This window comes from Maniola jurtina, chromosome 13 (assembly GCF_905333055.1).
Source record: "Maniola jurtina chromosome 13, ilManJurt1.1, whole genome shotgun sequence".
In the NCBI taxonomy this organism is placed as follows: Eukaryota; Metazoa; Arthropoda; class Insecta; order Lepidoptera; family Nymphalidae; genus Maniola; species Maniola jurtina.
The window spans coordinates 12038439-12062091 of NC_060041.1; the positions used below are offsets into that span (position 1 = coordinate 12038439).

General features: G+C 36.5%; 1 protein-coding gene across 3 annotated transcripts in view; it reads left to right on the forward strand.

Annotated features, from left to right (window-relative positions):
- Positions 1-23653, forward strand: part of LOC123871265 (synaptotagmin-7) — a 425136-nt gene that overhangs the window by 83304 nt on the left and 318179 nt on the right. For all 3 annotated transcript variants that reach the window (XM_045914960.1, XM_045914962.1, XM_045914961.1), the window contains exon 2: positions 22222-22370. In XM_045914960.1, coding sequence (XP_045770916.1) covers positions 22228-22370 — 143 coding nt within the window. In that variant the 5' untranslated portion in view covers positions 22222-22227. The remainder of the gene's footprint in view (positions 1-22221; positions 22371-23653) is intronic.

Consider the following 23653-nt stretch of genomic DNA (forward strand, 5'->3'; position numbering starts at 1 on the left):
GTGTACAATAAAAGTATATTCATTCATTCATTCATTCATACATTGGCATTGTCTGACGTACTATAACTGGGACTTGAAACCTTCTTAAGTATCTTCAATCAATGCTGGTGAAAACTTCTATTTAGAACTCAGATTTATTTTACAGTAAAACAGGTACAATGAGACTAGTTTATGCTTGAATTGTTACCTTTTAACTAACTTAAAGCTAACGAGTCTGATCGTTAATATTCAATTTAAAACTCGTCGATTTCATAATAAATGGATTTTCGATAGCGAGAACGGATATTGCCGGAGAGGTTTGATATAAGCCCCTCATTACCCCAAATTCAAACAAATTATCGTCAGTACCTGACATGTTCTAGTTATAATGCATTCCGCTCAATAATTTTCAAAGTGCACTGAAAATCTGTACTTAATTAGTACAATTAGTATTTATTAAGGCTTGCGTTTATTTTCATTGAATACTAAATGATGTCTGCGATTTCATGTCAAGTGCGAGTCGGACTCACACATGAAAGGTTCCGCAACATTGTAGAAGAAATCTCAAACCATTAAAACAAAGTAAGATAAGTATAGTTAACTAATTATTATATTTATTTATATATATATTTAATATTATATTTCGGAAACACAAATCTTTATTTTTTTTGTGATGAAACACTATTTCACGGTTTTCGGATTTTTTCCTTTACTTGTGCTATATTATGATATTGCTACCTACTTTTCATGATTCACTTTTTCACACAAATATAAGTAAGTAGGTAAGTAGGTGAACTCAAATTCGTCAAGTAAAATTCTTAGCGAAATGTAAAAAACAGACGCAAGGGTGCTTACCTTTCAGGATTGAAATGTGAGAAACTCTGCAAGTCCTCAACTCTTTAATTAGAGTGAATCGCTCAAAGCTTCAAAGAAGGGCACAATAATTAGGGTGTAAAATTTCAGCGAACTCCCGGATTTTGCCCTTTACCTTAAAATAACTCTCAAATGTAAATTAATACACTATTTACGTATTAAACGTATGAACATGTAGCTAGTCGTATTCAACAGTAGGCAAAGTGAGTGAACTCTACATACAAACTTCAAAGGGAGGCATATATCGGTACGTGTTTACCGTCCTATTAATTAACTAGAGTGTACGCCTTCTGTAAATTCACATGTTTTGAACTTTTTCTCAAATCTAATTAAATACGTTAAGGGCCGGCGCACATATGGCGAAGCGCAACGCGGAGCATTGTTCACAGTCAAAATATTATCGACATTGTCCTCATTGAAATTATATCTAAAATCAATTGTGCATCCGTGCACGCATCCGCGCGCAGTCTCGCGCGTGCTCGCGCATTCTCTGGTAGAAATTCGCGTAATTAGAAAACTTCGCGGGCATGCTCTGCGCTGCGCTCCGCCGCGCTTCGCCATAGTATGTGCGCCGGCCCCAATTGTGTACAATGAAAAGTATAGTATCTAGCATGCAAGTTATATCCCGCGTCACATTTCATCAAAATCGGTAATAGTAGGACGGACAGGCCAGATAAATAGGCAGACGCACTATTTGGAATATTTTATGAATAAATCAAAGGATTTACATATTATATTGTTAGGGAAGGTTTACCAATGCTATAAATTCAAGTCTCGAAATTTCAACCCTTGTTAGTTTTATATCCTAAAAGGTTACATTTAGAATACGTAATTAAGTTATGGCAAGAAATTATCGGCTAAAGAGATAATGCTTATGGAATTGTACCAATTTCTTGGCCAAACTAAAATAAAAGGTCTCATATTAGGTATAATGCTATACCTTTCAAAAAGTTTCCTATGGTAGAAGATGCAGAACTTTTAGACCTTCAAATTTTATTCCAGAGATTTTATACAAGATATTTTTTAGATCAAACGAGTCGCCGCTGGATTCAGGCAGCGAAAGGCGGCGCTGTGTGGAAGTCCTTAGAAGAGATCTAAGTATGTCCAGCTATAGACTTTTATCGGTTGACGACGTCAACGAAAATACAACTGAATTAAGGTCTTAGCTCATTTACATGACACCGTTCCCACGTAACACACGCATGGTTCCGCTTCAAATCGGAGTGACCGCTATTGTCCACGAGCCGACAGCTAGCAGAAAGCTCGTTGTCCACGCGATGACAGCTAGCAGTACGGCGTCTACCAAAATTTACACACGTTTTTTTTTTTTTTTCTCTCTCGTCTGGCTTTTACAATGATTAGCCAATGTCAAGTTTGTTGTTATTTGTAACAAGTTAGCTAAACTATACAAGTATGGACCCCGTCTGTGGCGGCGCTCGCCGACATACGCACGGCACCCCCTTAGAGCGCTTTTCAGTCAGTTTTAACAAAAAAAACACTCCAAAAAGTCCACAACACGCGCGCCAGCAAACGCCACCACAGACGAAGTCATAACACACGTTATAACTTGCTCAAGTGGCCTGCATGCTGTAGACGCGTGGGCCGCACGCTTGAAGCGCGTGGTAAGCGAGATGTCAAGCATCGAATGGTTAAATTGCTGCGAGCTCGCTTGATGCGCGGTGTTTGCAATTATTTGTTGTCACTGTAAATCGTATGTACAGAGTACAACTTTAAGCCCATATTTGAAAGTTTATTCTTTTACCGCGCTGGAGCGGTGTCGTGTAAGTGAGTTAGGACCACAAGTATCAATGTTTACTTATTTAATTAAGAAGCTTAACAATATAATTCCTAAACATATTTTCACACAGTTAATACGTGTGGGAACGCGAAGGGAAATTGTTTTGAGAGAGTTTTATGAAGGTTATAAATCTAGGGACATGTTTACGCGGGAGTTGTAAAGAGCTTTGACGTGTTCTTTGAAAATATTACAATTTAAAGTTCATTTTTATGTTTGTGTTTTAAAATATACTTTGTTATACGAGTATGTTATACTTTTGGAGCTCCAATAGAAGCAGTGAGACCGTATTTTTAATTTTTACTTTTTCATCTCACCTCTCCTCTCAGAATAAAAAAGGCTTAGATTAGGGATTGGTCCCCGCTGCGGTACGACGCGCAGTGGAGACCAATTCTTAATCTAAGCCTTTTTAAGGCACTAGCCGAGTGCAAATTGGTAGACTTCATACACCTTTGAGAACATTATGGAGAACTCTCAGGATATTTGATTGCTTAAAACGCACATTACACCGAAAAGTTAGAGGTACGTGCCCGGGATAGAACTCCTGACCTGCCGAAAAGAAGGCCGTCCTCTGAACCACTAGGCTATTACCACTCCTAGTTATAGATGTAGAAACAAAAGATTATAATAAAAATAATTATTACTATCAATTAGCGTAATATGTTCGTCTTAGAAGAGTATGTGAGGAATGTAAGCTTATATGCGACTTTTATTTCCTACCATGCCCTAACCTTCAAGCTGTTGGGGCTTTATATTGCCAAGATATCGATAGGTAAATATACAAATATAAGGAGAAACTGCCTTAGCCAGTTTAATGGGCGTAATAAATGCGATATGTTCACGTTGGAGTTTGGGGAGTCGACGATATTGATTCAGGTGTGTGTGTGACATGTCGCTTAGTTTAATTTGGTTTGCCTTTTATCAACCCTGATAACCGGCGCTGCCAATTTTTGAAGCATGTTAAAAGGTGTCAAAAAGATGATACGTTGATGGATGACAGAAGAGCATGGAAGAGGAAGACATGTTGTGCCGACCCCACGTAACATGGGATAAGGTCTGGAAGAAGAAAAAGTTAAAAGGTGTCAAAAGTGCGTGCCACCTCGTGCCAATATTATACATGTATCTGTGTAGGTATGGGTCACATACACAGGCGCATTTCATCTTCACTTTCTAAAATACAATTAAGTATGAGCTTTATTTATCGGAAGATATTATTTCTTTGTCTTCTTTATTTTATTCAAAAACGAGGTAAATAGAGAGCTAATTTGCAATGGGTCATCAACCCATATCACAGGTTAACTATTGAAGACGGGGTTTCTCTCCTAATGAGAAGTACCTACTTAGGCCATAGCTCACCACGCTGGCCAAGTGCAGATTGGCAGACTTCACACTCAGCTCTATACAAAAAAAAAATTTAGGTATGCAGTTTTCCTCACGATGTTTTCCGACACCGTTTAAGCAAGTAATAATTTAATTGCTAAAAACGCTCATAGTTCCGAAAAGTTAGAAATGCGTGTCCAGGATCGAACTCTTGACTCCTGAATAGGACGCTGAAGTCTTCAACCACTAGGCTGTTACTTTTTCCAGTGCGTGCGTAAAATTCTAACAAAGAATTATCTCTTCACTGAGAATGGGGAAATGTCGTATCTCTTTGTTCTTTGTAATCAACGATTCACCGCATGATTCTGCAATGCGGATGTGTTTCGGCCACTTTCCGCACGTGGCGTGACGCAGATATAGGGTTGACAAACTCTACACATAAATACAAAAAGTTAAATTGCCTAACAAAACTATCTATGTACACCACTAACTACTATCTGACTATGTGACTGATCTATGTACATCAGAAAAGTTACAGCCATCAGGTAAGATAAGAAGTAAAATATAATATTTGTGGAGAAAAATGAAGGGGAATAACCGTCTTAAGATTGTAGCTCACTTACACGACACCGCTCCCGCACGGAAAAAGAATAAATATTCAAATATAGGCGTAAAGTCGTACTCTGTACAATGTACATACATATTTTATAGTGACAATTGCAAACAACGCGCAGCAAGCGAGCTTGCCTCATTCTAGCTACTCGATGGTTGACGTCTCGTTTACTAAACGCTTCAAGCGACCAGCCCAGCCATCTACAGCGTGCGGGCCACTCGAGCAAGTTGTAATGAACGTAATAGGAAGATGCTATACTGTCATCGCGTGGGCAGCGAGCTTTCTGCTAGCTGTCGGCGCGTCGACAACTAGCAGTCACTTCAATTTGAGGCAGAGCCGTGCGTGTGTCGTGTAAATGAGCTACAACCTTTAGCCGCCACAGGCAGAATTAATCAAGTTTGATCGAATACGTAGTAGATATATTTTTAAAAGGAAAATCTCTTAAAAAAGGCTAAAGCAAATATTTTAAGTAAAAAAGAAAAAAATATGATTAAAAATTAAACTATATTTAAGGAGACTATTTATAAATTAGGATATTAATGTAATAGAAAATAAATAATTTTTATAAGAAAGCAAAATAAAGATTTTAATTATTTTATTTGTTTATTAGCATAACATTAAATTTATTATTTTATCAATGTTCTTTTATTTAGATAAAAATATTTTGTTGAAACAACCCTACCAATATAGCTTGTTGGAATAAATTCATAATATTTTGTGCATGGCATCGTAAAATCTGGCAGGTCCTAAAAATTTTGGGAAAAGTTATATTTGAAGAGCGCTAGAACTTTGCAAATACATAGGTGACCCCTGTTTTATTCATATTGTAAATAAAAACAAAAGATTTTAGGGTAATACCTCTATATACATTATAGTACCTCTATTTAGAGAAAAAACTGACTGACGTGACGTACCTCCTTGATGTACCTAATTGATGAATGTGCAGCTCAAACAAACTCAAAAAATTAAAATTTTGCATGTAGGATGTCGAATACATCAAAATAGGTCCAGTAGGTAGCTTTTGAGGAAACCATTAACACACACAAAAACACAATACTTAGGTATAATATAAAATCTTACTCCAAACGCACCTTTGTGAAACTGTCAACCCTAGCACTCATAATTTGTTTAATCAAATAAATTCCTCTTTTTACGTGGCGTTATAAAATCTGAGGGGTAGTTCGTAATTTCAAGGATGTAATTCAAGTGTAGGTCGAGGTGAACAATCCATGCAGCGGCCTGAAATTGGTTCATAACAACTTTTTGAGAATAAACCGCTAGATTTTATCTCCGTCTTTGTTATAAAGGCTTAGAAAGACACTAAGCGTAATGGTTAGATGTCCTCCCCGGGATGATGAAATACTCGTAGCTTGCTATTTCTATACCAATAGAATTGGACAAAGTTTCAACCCGCCTGAACGCACGAAAAAGCACAAATATTAATTTTTAGACTTCAAAGCGGTATTTCAGTGTGCAGTACAAAATATAAATAATCACTCAAAATTTTAAAAACCCCCGACACAAAAACCTCTATAAGAAAACTGGAAAAGAGCTGATAACTTTCAAACGGCTGAACCGGTTTTCTATTCATTATAGCTAAGAACACTCTCGATTAAGCCACCTTTCAAACAAAAAAAAACTTAATCAAATCGGTTCATTCGTTTAGGAGCTACGATGCTACAGACAGATACACAGATACACACGTCAAACTTATAACACCCCTCTTTTTGGGTCGGGGGTTTATAAAAACCGGTTAAATACGGGACTCGTGTCACTTACGAGGGATTCCGTAACATCTTACAATAAATACTGTGTAATTTTTATTTTCTTAATTTGCATGGCAGCCATTTTACCTCCGTGATGATGATACGGTTCATGAGATACAGCCAGCTGACAGACGGATGAACAGTGGAGCCTTAGTATTAGGGTCCCGTTGTACTAATACAGAACCCTTCAAAGAGCCCGTGCTTCTTGAAATAATTTTTCTAAAAAAAAATGCAACTTTGTTCACAAGTGAGAAAGTATCTTTGTGGTTTCCACAATTTAACTCCCACAAAGGATAAATTGACTCCATTTGTATGGGAAACGCTCGACAATATTAGGGGCCGTGTGATCTTCGGTGCATTCAAATAGCTGCCGATAGCAGTAATTTAGTATCGTTACTGAAAATGGTACGGCTACATGAAATTTTACTATTGAATTGAACAGTTGAATCGTGTTAATATGTCCCGATTGTGTGCCTATGTATGTAAAGGAAACAATAATGTTATTATGGTGCGCCATAGAATTCAGAATTGGTACGTATAAGTATCTACTTACAGTGGGAACAAGTAATTTAAAAAGTTAAAAAAAACCGGTCAAGTGCGAGTCGGACTCCTATGCAAATGGTTCCGAACCATCGTACAAGTTATACCTAACATCCTTATGTAGAACTCTGCAAGTTAATAACGGTCTGCTCCATCTATAAGTGATTTAGTGAATTAAATCTTTTGTGAACGCATTTTTTTTTGTGTGATATAACCACAAATTCACGTGTGTGTATAGCTTTAGTCAGCGTAAATAATTTATTTTCTGTTGACTACAACGTGTCGGTCACCGACTAGACTAGTTGGCACGTCTGCGCATGCCATTCAAATTAACTCCCTCACAAAGCCTCTACGTGTTGGACCCTTATCCCCGCGCGACCTTTGACGCTCTCGGCTCTTTCTCGTGCTGAAATAAATACATTATACCTACAAGCACGTGCTCTGTAATTCATTAAAACGTTAAAGGTAGAGTTTGTGGTATGCGACCGCGACGCGCGACGGCGACTCGTCTAGCGAAATTTACATTTGGAAATTAGTGGCACGAAATTAGTTTCACGACTTTAATTTCATTATCAATTGCACGTGTAAACGTCTAATTTTACGTTACGTTTACACATGCAATGCATTACGAAATTAGACGTTTACACGTGCAATTGATAATGTCGTGAAACTAGTTTCATGCTACTAATTTGGTAATTGAAATTCCACTTTATTGCGTCGCAAAAATCAGTATTTATTTAAAAGTAACGTTGAGCTTGTCGGTTAGATTTTGTAGATACTATGTAGAAACTAATATCTGTGTATGTGGTTTGCCAGATTTCCGTAAAAAAAAGAGCCTTTTGAAATCACACGGCCTCAAAGACTTGTATGTAAATTTTTGAAACCATGTAACTAAATATTTTTACAGAAATCTGGCAAACTATAGACATAGATACATATAAGTTTCTAGATTATTCATCGAGTTTGATCGGTTAGTATTCAAATGAGAGTCAAATTGCGTTTCTTTGGAGCGCGCTTCGAGCCTCCTCAGTATTCTGTGGTTTTAGTCTAGTTAAGTTGCTACAAATAACATCAACTAGAATAACTAGCAAGCCAAATCCTAATTTACTTGTAATAATTAGGGTCTTGAACTGTTATAGTAATAAAATGGTGTGATGTTTTGTACAGCGGTAGTTTATGGGGCTATTTCATGATTAAAGAGAATAATTAAATAAAAATCATGATTTTTATTTATTTGAACGATTTTAACATAATTATTTACTAATGTCATGATGTATGGAAGGCGATTACAAGGCGTAAACGACAAATATTTTTCAATTTTTTATCATAAAATAGTAATAGTAGGTAATTTCTGCGGAAAAATATTATTATGTTAAAAAAATTGAAAAATATTTATTCTTTATTGCCTCGTGACGTCATTGATTGCCTTCCTTAAATATGTTATGGTTAATTATGTCAAAAATTTCGAAAAATCTATTTATTTTTTATTTTTTTCTTCTAGCCCCATAAACTACAGCTGCTATACAAAACATCACTTCATTTTATTACTATAGTTCAAGACCCTATTGACTACAACTAAGTTAAATACAAATTAACGATCAATGCACATGTTGCCTACAAAATTTTAACAAGATTGCAAATTTATCAGAGAATTTCGTTTATTGTGACGAAGCTTATTGCGTAGTTCGCAGTGTATGCTAATGCGTCTAATTTGTTTCACTCTGTGCCTGCTAAAACTCTCGTCGTATACAAAGCTATGCTAATTTATTCTAACTTTGTGCTAGACTCCAATCAAATCTCGAAAACAATCTGCTTTATACTATACTACTAGAAGGTACTTCAAGTACTATCACACTTCACATCACACTAATATTATAAAGGCGAAAGTTTGTGTGTATGTTTGTTACTCCTTCACGCAAAAACTACTGGACGGATTGGGCTGAAATTTAGAATGGAGATAGATTATACCCTGGATGCTAATCCAGGGTTAGCTTATATCCTGGGGACGGACATAGGCTACTTTTTATCTCTGAAAATCAAAGAGTACCTACGGGATTTTTTAAAAACCTACATCCAAGCGAACGAAGTTGCCCAACCATCGCGTGTCATGTTTCTACCCAATCCAAGCCTCTGATCCAAACTTTGTCTAGAGACGTAACACTTTGAGAGATTTAAGATCTAAAATAATATATTTTACTTTCAACTTAAAACTTTGGTTTATCTACATAAATATAATAAGTTGGCAAACTTCCTATAAGATATTTTTTGAATCGTTCGAATCGTACTTTCTGTAACGCATTTAAAAACGGGTCTAAAAGACAGTTGTATAACAAACGGCGATTATTTATACGCTTTTTAAAATAGTATCGCTTTGAATACAACTGTTGTTTTAGCGTATAACTATGTTAGCACGTGACATGCATACTGAGTTTTTGATCAAATTATAATCCAGGCACAGTTTCCAGCCAGATTTCATTTCACAACCTAGATATTACTGATATTAGCTAACTTGTAGCTGTTGCCTCCCTACTTTACATAAAGTACTGAAGTATTAGGAATTTCCAAGTTACGGAGGTACGGGCAGGGGGAGGGAAGTCTCTGTAAAAGTAAAGATAGACCTCAGAAATTCTTACATAGCAGACTTTTTAGGTAAGAAATATGTATAAAAGAAGTTATTCATACGTGGTAATGTCTAAACGATGGCATTCTCATTTCAGCGAAACTCGCATGCCTACTTGTCTACGAAAATGTCTCGTTCAGAACGTTTCTTGTTCATTGTTTCATACACCCCGCCTGGGGGATGTAAGCCATTAAGAAAATTATGTTTATTTTACGGAGACTCAATCTAAATACATACGTGGTATGATTGCCAGTACGTGCTTCAACTACCGATATTTTAATATGTTCATACTAATATTAATAGAGCGGGGATAGCCTAGTGGTTGAAGACTTCGGTCTCCTATTCAGGCATCTGGGGTTCACCTCCACCAGACACTTCCAACTTTTCGGAGCTTTGTGCGTTTAATTAATTATTAATAATTTAAATAATATCACTTGCTTTAATAGGAAATAACGTGATGAAACCTGCATGCCCGAAAGTTTTCCATAATGTTCTCAAAGGTATTTAAAGTCTGCGAATCCGCACTTGGCCAGCGTGGTAGACTATGGCCTAAGTCATTTTTCTTTCTAATTGAAGGTTAAACTTGGGGTTTTCTTCAGTTATTTACCTAATGAAAATATGAACCTAATAAAATAGTATAATTATTTTTCAAAATATTTTTAACCCAAAACCCAAGAGGGTGTTATAAGTTTGACGTGTGTATCTGTGTATCTGTCTGTGGCATCGTAGCTCCTAAACTAATGAACCGATTTTAATTTAGTTTTTTTTTGTTTGACTGATGGCTTGAACAAAAGTGTTCTTAGCTATAATCCAAGAAAATCGGTTCAGCCGTTTGGAAGTTATCAGCTCTTTTCTAGTTACTGTAACCTTCACTTGCCGGGGGTGTTATAAATTTTTAATTTACACTTGTTTACTATTAGATTTAAAACCATCTTCGAGAAAGAGTAAAATGTAAAATGGTTTGATGCGTGTACTGGAAAAGTTTGCCTAAATAAGGCTGTTTCCGTGAAAAATGTACTAATTGAGGTCTTAATATTCACTGTAAATAACTTACGTGGCATCGAAATGTTTATATTTTACATTACTCTGGTTATTTATGATGCGCTAGTATTTATTTTACCACTAATCTTACTTAAGGCCACCAAACCCGCTAAGCGGTTGTAAGCTTGGGTTTCCAATACGCATAAAGCAAAATTATTATCGTGGCGATGTAAAATATTGGCCATTTTGCCGGTTGGCGCACTTTCGTGGATTTACGGCGCTTAGGCAGTACTCCGCCGGTTGCAGAAAATAACTGTTGAAATTTCGCCAGAATTTAGAGCTTTGGAATTTGTGAAACCTTATATTATAAAATGAAAGTATCGAGGTGGGGACGCCCCCCCTTAAACCCCAATTGCCATCTCGACATGTCGCGTACTAGGTACATCCATTTATACTAATTTATATACAAATGTGTGCTTTTCTGTCTGTTACCTTTTCACGGCTCATCCACTTAACCAATTCTGATGATATTTGTAATTTATTAAATTAAGCAACCTATAGAAAAAGATTTTCTTTTCTCTCTTTTAGATTACAGCTGGAAATAAAATAGCAATTTTATAAATTGGTTTCTTTTTTTAAGGGACGAATTATGTTAATATTGAACCCCAAAGTCAATTGGACGTAAATAATTGAAAGACAATAGAAATTACGAATTCCTTTATTTTCCAAGCAGTCCTATTCTCGAAGCTCATAGACGCGCTTTCAAGGCTGTTTTCTATTTACTTGGTGTTCGGAAAACTGTTTCGACGGCGAGCCCAACCACAAACACCATCCTTCACGTTTAGATTTTAAAAAAACCTTGATGGTTTACATTTTTACTACTGACGTTTGCGTTAGAAGATTGTTTAAGCTTCTAATGCTTTTAGGTATAAATAATTAAGGAATTAAATGAGTGAGTGTGAAAGGCGAGTACATGTGATAACTTGATTAAAGCCAGAAAAAAGTACCTACATAAGTTACCAAGGCCCAATTACATGATAGTTAAAGTCAGGTAGTTGATTTAAGTCCTAAGTTGATAAAACCTGACTAGTGCAGCTTATTTTTCTTTTATTGACATAACTTTAAGTGTTATGCACCTAGACCTAAGTCAGTTTTAAGATAAAAATTATGATTTTCTTGCAATCGTATTATATTAGAATGTTTACACCTTGCTTATGCTTTTATCATAAAGAGTGGTAAGTATATTTTTCAATAAAATTGTTGTGTAGGTAGGTACGTTAAACTTTCCAAGATAAGTTTTTATTCAGCTTTCTTTAATAATAATCTTAATTGCAAATTTTCGGGATCATTAGGAATTCTGTTGTCTTACATCTTTCCAAGAACACTTGAGATAACAAGGCAAAACAATACGCTGCTTGGGTGTTTTCTTACTATAGAATAGACGCATTTTTTCTTTTGTGTACAAATAGCTTCAAATTAAGGCCAAGTTAATGCTAAGCACACACCTACTACGGATTTTGTCGTTTTGAAAATGTTGGTTTGCTAAATAATAATGTAGAACTTTCCTAGTGCAATATATATTTTTACATCAAACATGTTTATACTTAAGGTATACTTCGCCTTCTTTATATAATTTAGCACTTGGAATAATGCAGCTATATATCAGTGAAAGAATTTTCAAAATCAGATTATTAGTTTCGGAGATAACTCCTAAACTTACAAACTTTACCTCTTTATAATGTTAATGTAAATAAATATAAAACGAAAAGTTGTGCCTCACTTACTGACTGACCCATCAGCGCCTAATCTTGGATCTAGAAAGCTAAAGTTTGACACAGTTTCCTTTGTCATATAGGCAAGTCATATAGGCATGTCATTTTCGAAATTCCCACGGGAGTTCCTAGAGTCGCTAGTTCCTTATAAGATTACGCAATGATAAAAGTAAAAGAAATAAATTAAATAGTAAGTATATTTAAATTAAAAGATCAAAGAACAACAGTGTGAACGAAACCACAGCAAAAAAGTAGTTCGGTGGAAATAAAATAATAAGGGTTTTCTTTATAAAAAGTACAAAAAACGACATTCTATTGTGTCCTGTTACAAAGCGGCCAATGAAAAGAAAATAAAACTCCTAATGACAGGGTACAATGTGTAATTAACGAAAAAAAAAAAGTGAAAATTGAGGCAAATTGCTTTTGAAGATTTTCTTAGAACTGTACTTTACTGGTAATTATTTTATATTAGATACGTTTTATAAAATACAGGGATTCAGGGTTTAGGTGGAATTGCAGGCAAGCAGGTTTATTACAAAAATAATAACGCAACAAGTGTAAATTAAAAATTTATAACACCCCCGACAAGTGAAGGTTACAGTAATAACTAGAAAAGAGCTGATAACTTTCAAACGGCTGAATCGATTTTTTTGGATTATAGCTAAGAACACTGTCGATCAAGCCACTAACTAACTAAATTATAATCGGTTCATTAGTTTAGGAGCTACGATGCCACAGACAGATACACAGATACACACGTCAAACTTATAACACCCTTCTTTTTAGGTCGGGGGTTAAAAATAAACCAACCTAATAATATTTTAGTAGGTAAACCGGTAAGCCGTGATAACTGTCCTATGTGGTTATGACGTCCTCTCTCAATTTGGGGGGGGTTGGGGGTTCGATCACTTTGATCGCAGGCACTTTTAACTTTTCGGAGTCGCTGTACGCGACAATCGTATCAATTAAATATCTATTTAACAGTGAAGAAAAACATCGTGAGAAAACCTGCAAGCCTAACATTTCGCCATAATGTTCTCAAAGGTGTGTGAAGTCTAAAAAAGCGGCGGACTATATGGTCTAAATTCTCGTTTCGAGAGGAGACTGTTCTCAGTAGTGGGCCGCCGATGGGTTCATGATGATGAGCTAAACTTGTGAAGTGAAGTTTCAAAGAGATTCTATTAAACAAGTCCAAGTCCTTACCTAACGTAGATGAATAAAAAGTCCAATAAAGTGGAGACAAAGGAAAGTTGCGTTGCGACAGGGTTTTATACTATACGTAATTAAAATTACGAGTTTTTTAGCTTGCACAGTGAATAGCGCATTAGGTTTCTTATTGTGATGATATGAATCTAAAGCCTAGCCCGCACTGCGTTTTTTATTCTCGCTAATTTTATTCGCGCGGTTTATATTCCGCGTTTGTAATTTCACCCACACTTCAAATACGGTGAGCGCTAATACAATTTCATATCGCACAAAATATTCGCAATATTGCAAAAATTACAGATTCTGTTCCGCGCAAATTTTAAATCGCAGTGCGAGCATCTCTGTATGATTGCATGTGTTACAGTATTGCGAAAAAAAATTCGCGCGTTTTGTATACGCTGTGTGGGCTGCTCTATCGAAGATTATGTCAATGATAAAAAAGCGCGGATTTGACCTGCAGCTCGCTCCAGCGTTGCGCGGGACTTCAATTACTTTTATAAATGGTATAATATTGTATATCAAATCTTTGAAAAGAGCAACCGCCGAGTTTCTTGCTGGTTCGTCTTGGTAGGAAAGGCATTCCGAACCAGTGGTAGATGCTCTTGACGATTCAAAAGTACCTGTAAAAGTCTAATTGAATAAAAATGTTTTGAACTAGCAGATGCCCGCGACTTCGTCTGCGTGGATTTACGTTTTTCAAAATCCCGTGGGGACTATTTGATTTTCCATTTTGAAATGTGAAAAATTTTGCTTTTTAGTTCGTTTATTGGCAGCCGTGATTTTGATTTTATTAAGCCGAGTGCAGGGGCCTTAACATTGTAACAATGCTTGATATCGGCATTTACCACGTTAATTCCGTCCGTCCTGTCTGACATAATTGCCAATCGGATGCCAGTGGCCTGCCACTCTGAATCTGTTCAATATTTCACGTGATTTAGCGGAGGTACTTATAAGCTTATGTACCCACAACTCACATGTGCCTACGTATTACGTATTGTAATGTCAATAAACGTTAAGTTATGAATTACTAGCTGATGCCCGCGACTTCGCGTGGATATAGGATTTTAAAAATCCCGTGGGAACTTTTTGATTTTCCGAGATAAAAAGTAGCCCATGTGTTAATTCATGGTATAAATTACCTCCATTCTAAATTTCAGCCAAATCCGTTCAGTAGTTTTTACGTGAAAGAGTAACAAACATACACACAAACTTTATAATATTAGTTTGACTAGATCACAGTTCACGACGGTTAGGCAACTTGTAACAAAACGTCGAGGCTTTGGCGTCACTGGCAGGCGTCAATTTTTCCTACGTTTGACGCTAGGTAGCCTATTGATCGCCAATTTTTTTTTTGATTTCACGTCACCCATAGCCTAATATTTGACATATCACTATATAATTTTGCGGGCTAAAAAGTTTTAAATACGGGAAAATAAAAGGATTTATGAAGTTTCCACAAGATTTTTAAAATGTCTAGACCAAAAAGTTGGAAAAAGATACATGTAAAGTTTTTAAAGAAGTTTTTATAAAGTAGGTAAGTATTTTTTAGATTCTACTTGGAAGATTTAAAAAAAACTCTCACAGATTGCCTCTATAATCCGTTTACCCATAGTGAATTTTCCATTTTCGTGGAAAATTAAAAGAGAAAACATAAACATCTTTGCGTTAACTTCTTTAAAAGTTCGAAGCGGCAACTGAAAACTGTAAAGGATTCTTTTGAAAGAGTTTTAAGATTCCGTTGAGAGAAAAAAAAGTACCCTTATAGGATCATTTCGTTCTGTCTGTCTGTGTCTAAGACCCGTCAAGAGAATAAAAACCTATAGGGTTCATGATTCTAGGTCTCATTGACCTAGAATCATGAAAGGTAAGTAGCAATGTAATAGCATACCTAAAGGTAAAAATCCGAAAACCGTGAATGACAAAAGAAAGCACAAGGTTACATCACAAAAAATTAAAGTGTTATTTTTTTACGATTATACGGAACCTTTGTGTGTGATTCCGACTTAAAAATAAATGGTTTTTAATACCTTGTGCCACGTAAAAGTAGTATTTAATCCATTTTTGTTCAAAAGTAAAAATATGTCTTAATAGACATAATATAATAGTAGTATAATTACTACGAAAACCTTAAGATTTCTTTTGAAAAGGGTACAATTGGAACTTTGGGAAGTCTGAATAGGACTTACCACAAATTTGAGAGGGCATAACTTGCAGAGTCAACGCGGAAGGTCAATCGACCCGAGCGTGTTTACACGAGACAGTACACTCGATCAAGTTAAGAGTTGTGAATTTGTGAATTTATTTAGATTGTATGGAAATGGTCGGTTTGAATCCAGCAGCCCGCAGGGTACTGTAATATTTACATCGCCTATGTATTGCATATTTACATATTGTGACATATTATTTCAAAAAAAATTACAATAGCCGCTGAGTTTCTTGCCAGGTCAGAAAAAAGACAGAAAAACGTTCATTTATAAATTACATGATGCAGGTACAAGATTTCTTCTGCATGGGTTTAGGTTTTTGTAAAATTTCTGATTAATTTTCTGGAATTAATAGTAGCCTATGTCCTTTCCCGGGATGCAAGCTATCTCTGTACCAAGTTTCATCAAAATCGGTCCACCGGATGGGCCGTTAAAAGCTAGCAGACAGACACATTTTTGCATATACATGTTATTACAGTATGGATTCGAAAATTTATGAACTAGATAATGCAATAGTTATTTAAAAACCCTGTGGAACCTTTTTGATTTCCCAAGATTAAAATTAGCCTATGTTACTGTCCAGTATTGTATCCATGCATTTGTTGCTACATTACAGCTGACTGAAGGATGATCCAACAAACGAACACATATTCGCATAATTAGTAAACATTAGTAACATTAGTAAACAAAACATTACAAACTATAAATAACTCTTTACTTGTTCAAGTATACTCTCGTGTAAACATGCTCGTGGTTTTAAATAAGGTAGTCAATCTTAGTCAAGGTAGCTCGTACAAGTACAACTAAATGGCAAGTGAGCTTGCATATCTAAGCGGAGCACTCTCTACACCAATGATAGCTAGAGGTGTGGAGTTCGCTGGGGAATAAGTGGAATCGATGTCGTTATATATTTACGACTTTTATAATATCTGTGGCATAATACTAGCTTATGTCCGCTACTTCGTTCGCGTCAACTACTCAAATATCAAACCCCTATTTACCCCTTAGGGGTTGAATTGAAAAAGTCTAGCTACGTGCATGCTAAATTTCGGCCAAACCGTCATATGACATATCATATTATAGTCAGTCACCTTTTCCTTTTATATTTAAATATGTAGATTTAAACAAGTCGCTTTGGGTAGCATAAGTCAGATATGAATACTGACTAGTCAAACCCATGTTTTGTTTGTCTTAAAAATAGCAAGCAAACTAGCAGGTGGGTCACCCGATGTTAAGTGATTAGATACCGCCACCCATGAACATTTGCAGCACCAGAAGAACCGCTTTCACGTCACCTGAAGAAAGAAAGAACGTCACCTGCTTTATCCCGCACCGGGTTAGTGCGGGGGAAGTGCGGGTGTGCGGGCGTCCCCACCCCGATTGCCATGTCGACCTAATACAAACTACTACATTCGCGTGAATTTGCATTTTAATTGTAGCTTTTTGAATTCTTTTTATCAGTCTCTTGGGCTTGCTTTAATCACTTTTGTAATAGCTTTGGCAAAGGAATTATTGCATTCTAGAATCCACTCTGACTGATTTAAATATGCAATCAACGATTACGAACATTTTCTTCCATTAGTAAAAAACCGGTCAAATACGAATCGGACTCGTTCACGAAGGGTTTCGTTACATCGTATATTAGAGCACTATAATATGTACTTACGTCCTTTTTATTGATATCGCGGCAATAGAAAACACTCTGTGAAAATTTCAACTGTCTACCTAATATGGTTCATAAGATACCACCCGCTGACAGACAGAGGGACAAACGGATGGACAGCGAAGCCTTAGTAATAGAGTCCGGTCCTGGGTACGGACCCCTAAAAATTATAGACATGCATTTAGACATGTTTCTGTACTTGACCGTAAGAGATTTATTTTGCGGTTGTACTTACCTATAGAAAACTTGCGTCCAAAGTAGTACAGGCTATGTATGTTGTATCACCATCTGTGTTTCCTGGTAATATTTCACCTGCTTCGAAAACAGGGGGAGAATACAAGAGAAAATTCTCAAACTTTAAATGCGATGAATTTCAAAAATTCCGTGCGCCGAATAAGGCAGTGTTCTTGTTTGTAGTTGAAATACTGCCTTAAATTCTCCTTTAAGCTACTGTAACTTTTCGTGGAAACTACTTCGAGCTTAAAATTAGTATCCGGAAGTACCTAGTGGAACTAATACTTTGTAAGCTTTTATAAGTAGGTTAAAGTTAGGTATACCTACTTAGGTACTATGCAGAACCTTGATGACCCTGTTTCTTATGAGAAAAGAGATAACTTAAACCCACCATGATATTTCTCGGCTTGAAAGGCTACATTGTACCTATATAGCAAGGGAGAATTTTGTGAGGGTTTAAACCCCTCTTCCTAAATCTTTGAAAGGATTCGATAAAAAACTTATCCTAATGCAAAAGCATTGCTGTTTGTCGTGGGTTCATAGTACCTATGCAGTTCTTTCTGCTAAGATCGTTACAAAAATCACTTACCGTCTCACGGTGTGTTTAAAGCTTAGTAAGTACTTAAGCTAAAAATAAATATTAAAAAAAAAATACCATATTTATGTGAAGATTTTTCACCTTTCTACTTATTATCGTATTGCAAAGCATCGTCAAGGTCTGCACCTGTACGTATACCTACGGATTTCATGAACACGTACGAAGCGATTTACTTCCTTGGTTTTAATTCGAACCGTTAAGATATGATTCACCCTTCCGAAATCAGTTTTCTTTTATACCTATAAGTATTAAAGGTGGAGACTGACTGACTGACTGATGAAAACCTTCAAGTCAACAGTGAATAGGCATCTTCTAAGAAAGCGCGTTCCATCTTAGACTGCATGATCAACACTTGCCAGCAGATCTGGTTGCAGCGAAGCGCTAGTCTATAAATTGAGAAAAAAGGCTTCCGTTATTATGACCAACTTATAGCTTCCCAAATTATCCCACATAAGTTCAGTGAAGGAGGAAAAGTATTTCACAGCCAATTTGGATCCGCAACAGCCCACCATTACACAAAATGCGGGCAATTACTCGGTGCTCTAAATCTATTTGCGGGGTGAATATTCAACGGATGCACTGGATGCACGCCAGCATAATGCGTCCGACCTAGCACCCTTGAAGGCGTACAGATATTACGACAAAAGCTGTAATCAAATAAATGAATAAGTACTTACATTTTGTGCAAGATTAATAAATTGTCGAACTCTACCTGCTAAACTCAGTCTTGAGCCTCAATAGCTCAACGGTTGTTGAGCGGACTGAATTCCGAAAGGCCGGCGGTTCAAACCCTACCCGTTGCACTATTGTCGTACCTACTTCTATCACAAGCTTTACGCTTAGTTGGAGGGGAAAGGAGAACATTAGTCATGATTTAGCATGGTTAATGTTCTTTAAAAAAAACTTCAATACTGAATCATCCTAATCCTTTTCTCAACGCAGTCTCAACTACGACGCGCAGCGAGCTGAGTCCCTATGAAAAAGGACCCCGGATGGGTTTGAAACTAGCCTGACTAGTTTCAACATTACATTACATTGACTAAATACGTGAGTGTAGCCGTAAGTAAGAACCTATACTTATAATGGAAATCATTCACAATAGTTTGAACGTTAAAATATTTTTGCAGTCCCAAATTATTTTTGAGATAGCAGATTTTATTTAAATAAATAATTTAGCCTGAATCGATTCAAGTCTGGTCTGATGAAAGGTGTTTCTAAAAAAGCATATAAACCTTATGCGATGGGCTGCAATTGCTTGTATAGTATGGCATTGTAAATTGAACAGTTGAAAAGAGCAACCGCCGAGTTTCTTGCTGGTTCTTCTCAGTAGGCACGGCATTCCGAACCAGTGGTAAATTATTTTGACGATTCAAAAGCACTTGTAAAAGTCTACTTGAATAAAAATCTATTCTATTCTATCTAAAACTTCTCTTTGTGTGATCTGTGTTGCTTGTATTTTGAAAAAGGCCAGAACTAACCTCGTTTGCATTCGTTAGTGCGATATATGCTTTTTACTCTTTTTGGGGGGCACTAGCAGGGACGCGATGGGTCAGCGGGCACTTTCCGACCATAAAATAGACGCTCCCCGCATTTCATTTTTTGTCCGCTAAAGCCGCTTTGTCTATTGGTAAAATGGATCCTTGCAAAGGTGAGAATCAAGAATCCTATTTAGGAACATTTTTAGGGTTCTGTACATCAAAAGGAAAAACGGAACCCTTATAGGATCACTTCGTTGTCTGTCTGTCTGTCTGTCTGACCTATCATGAAAGGCAGGTAAGAAGGTCTTATATATAGCACTAGCTGATGCCCGTAGCTTCGCCCGCGTGGATTGGTCAGATCCCCTGCAGCATCAGGATTAAGGAGTTGGACTCCAAATTTTTTATGAAACAATGTCGCAAAGTTCCTCTATCGATTAAAAAAGAAATGACGCAAATCGGTTCAGAAATCTCGGAGATTTCGGTGTACATAGGTAGAAAAACACAACTCCCTTTTTGAAAGTCGGTTAAAAAAGTAGCCTATGTTACTCCCTGATAAATTCTCTACTTGTCTGTGAAAATCCCGTCAAAATCGGTTCAGCCGTTCCCAAGATTAGCCTTTTCAAACAGACAGACAGACAGACAGACAGACAAAAATTTTAAAAACGTGTGATTCGGTGTTGGTATCGTTCAAATAACCATATGAGCTTAATATGAGGTAGTTATTTCGAAATTACAGACAGACACTCCAATTTTATTTATTAGTATAGATAAGTACAGGAATAAATCTGAAAACCGCGAATTTGTGGTTACATCATTTGAAAAAAAATATTAAAACGTGTTTCAATTTTCAAAGTAAGATAACTTATACCAAGTGGGGTATCATTTATGAAAGAGCTTTACCTGTAAATTCTAAAACAGATTTTTATTTATTTTATGTTTTTGATTTATCGTGCAAAATGTTGGAATAATACCCGAGTACGGAACCCTCAGTGCGCGAGTCTGACTCGCACTTGGCCGGTTTTTTATAATATCAAAAGATAAGCTAACTGACATAATATCGTATACGATATACAAGCCCCTGGCTCTAGAAACTTGGGCTTTTTGCATCAAGGTCAACTCCACTAAGCTTCCCCTAACCCATAATAATATGATCAAAAAGTGCCAAGATAACTGCCGTCACCCATCGTTAGCTCATTACTTAGTCCATTTCTCAGAAAGAGAAGGATTTAGGCCGTAGCCCGGTATGCTGGCCTAATGCAAATTGGCAGACTTCACACACCTTTGAGATCATTATGGAGAACTCTCTGGCATGCAGGTTTTACTCACGATCTTTTCTTTCACCGTTAAAGCTAGTGATATTTTAATGGCTTAAAACGCACATAGTTCTCAAAAGTTAGAAGCGCGTGCCCGGGATCGAACCCCCCCAACCTTCTGAACCGACGTTTTAACCACTGGGCTATCACCGCTTCCCACAGATACTTACGATAAGACAATCCGGCCTCTCTTCGGTGCGCTTTTTGCAAATTCAACGGCAAAAGTTTCCAGTTCTAACAGGAAAGAAAGAGTTGCAATAGTGCATAATAAAATTATAGCTTCGTTAAGAATTTATTCGTGTTCTGCAATGTTTCTTATAAATTTCCTTCTCCGAGTTTCTGATAGTTGCGGACTTAAATTGCTTGCAAAAAGCTGGTTATACTTCCTGTTGGATGCTATTCTGTAAATGCAAATCATCGCTTTTAACGCCAATGCAGTGATGAAATAAAGCATGATATTTTCACTGAGTTTCAATAGGAAAAGGTTCGTAATTCAACGCGTATTTTTTTTTTTGAGATTTCACTTCGTAGCTATGTCAAAAAAAGCATTTTATAGTTTTTTTTAAGACGAAGAATTCTTTATTTAGGTTTAAAATGTACACAAGTACCACCATCATCAACATCAACCCAACGCCAGTTCAAAGGCAGCGTGGCAAAGGCGTTTGCCACGCTGGTGAAGTGCAAATTGGTAGACTTGACACACCTTTGAGAACATTATGGAGAACTTACACCACCGGTATCCTCAAGATGTTTTCGATAAAATAATATATATACCTATATAGAACAAAATAGTATGTATTAAAAATATTTCCAAAAGTTATTTGTTTGTAAGGAAATACCATTCAGTTTATCGAAATTCAATTTGGGGTCGCTCAATAAACGGAGAAACTTACATTTTTTATTAGTACTTAAATATTTATTCAAATGCATGATACAACCTTCGTTTTGTAGCCAAATATACCCATTACATAATCTTTATTGATATAGTTGAGTATCAAATCGCGTCTGATTTGGATCTGAATCCGGGTTATTATTATTAGAACTTTTGCGGCAACCTTTGATTGATCTAAATATATAAAAAGGAAAGATGACGGACTGACTGACTGATCTATCAACGCACAGCTCAAACTACTGGACGGACTAACAAAATAATTACCTCTATTGCTTATATTATAAAGAATATTATCTATTTATTTATCGCGTTTTAACTTACAACTAGCGACACCTCTTGCCCACAATTTTTTAAAATCTTTCGTATCTTTTCAGGCCACAATGAAGGTCCGTGACGTGGTCCTCATAGCGATACTGGGCATCAGTACCGCAGCGGTGTTGTTCGCGTTAGCTGCGTATCTGTACATACGACGCCGACGACGCAAGAGGGAGGACGAAGAAGATGGGACCAGTTGCGCTATAAGGTATGTCACTATAAGGACCACATCATACCTTTAAAGTGTATGGATTTATTTAAATTTAGCTTAATTCATTTAGATGTTTTGATGACCTGATATTGGTACAAGTTTATAACACCCCTGACAAGTGAAGGTTACAGTAACTAGAAAAGAACTGATAACTTTCAAACGGCTGAACCGATTTTCTTGGATTATAGCTAACACTCTTGATCAAACCACCTTTCAAACAAAAAAAAAAACTAAATTTAAATCGGTTCATTAGTTTAGGAGCTACGATGCCACAGACAGATACACAGATACACACGTCAAACTTATAACACACTTGTAACATTTTTGGGTCGGGGATTAAAAATGAATATAAATGAGTGGAAATAGTAGAGATCTCTTATTTATAGAAATAAGTGCTTCCCTGTCCACTTTTTCTTTCTTTTTCTATTTATTGTTATAACTTTCTGGTACGAATAAAAAATAAAATAAATAAATAAAAAATAAATCACTCTGCAGGTGTACGTACACTCTACATTGTACCTCATGTGATAGTGGTCTTCCAGATACCCCCGAAGATAAACCCTGTTAGAGCAAGTTTCGTATTACAGACCATAGCAATGTTTATCGGTGGGTTCACACATTACCCCTCCCCGCTGAAGTCTTCACTCCAGCCATCCAACCTCGCTCCAGAAGCCGAGTAGACCACCCAGGTTGCTGAGGGGTTCATAGGGTGAGGTTGGGGATCTGCCACACTCATTCACGTGCGTCGGTGTTTCATCGACCTCCATGCAGGCCCTGCACAGAGGACTGTCGATGACACCTAGCTATAACGAAAAGATGTTTATTTTGTCAAACTAAAAAAGTAGCCTACTACGTGTCTATATCCATACAAAAAGCACGCTAATTTATTGCTCCGTTGTAGAGTGATTGAAGGACAAACCGACAAACAAACATTTCCGCAATTTATATAATACGGGTAAAGATTTAATTACGGTAATTTTAAAAACCCCATTTTCTTTCTACTCAGCATAATTTTTGTTCTCTGTCAAATCTCTTGAAAAGTTTGCTGAAGGTCTGCGAAAGAAGAAAGCAACGTGAATAGGCTTCAGTTAATAAGAACATAATTTGCTAAATTGACCCTACCGACCCTATCCAACTGAACTGAGAACCTCTTTTTGTAAGAGTTCAAAAGCTTTACAAATTCGATAGCTACCAAAGAATTTAAACGTCCATTTTCAAAGGTCGCAGAAGATTTTCTCGATAGTCGTTTTATTTTATTACTTTTCCTGTAGGTATATCAA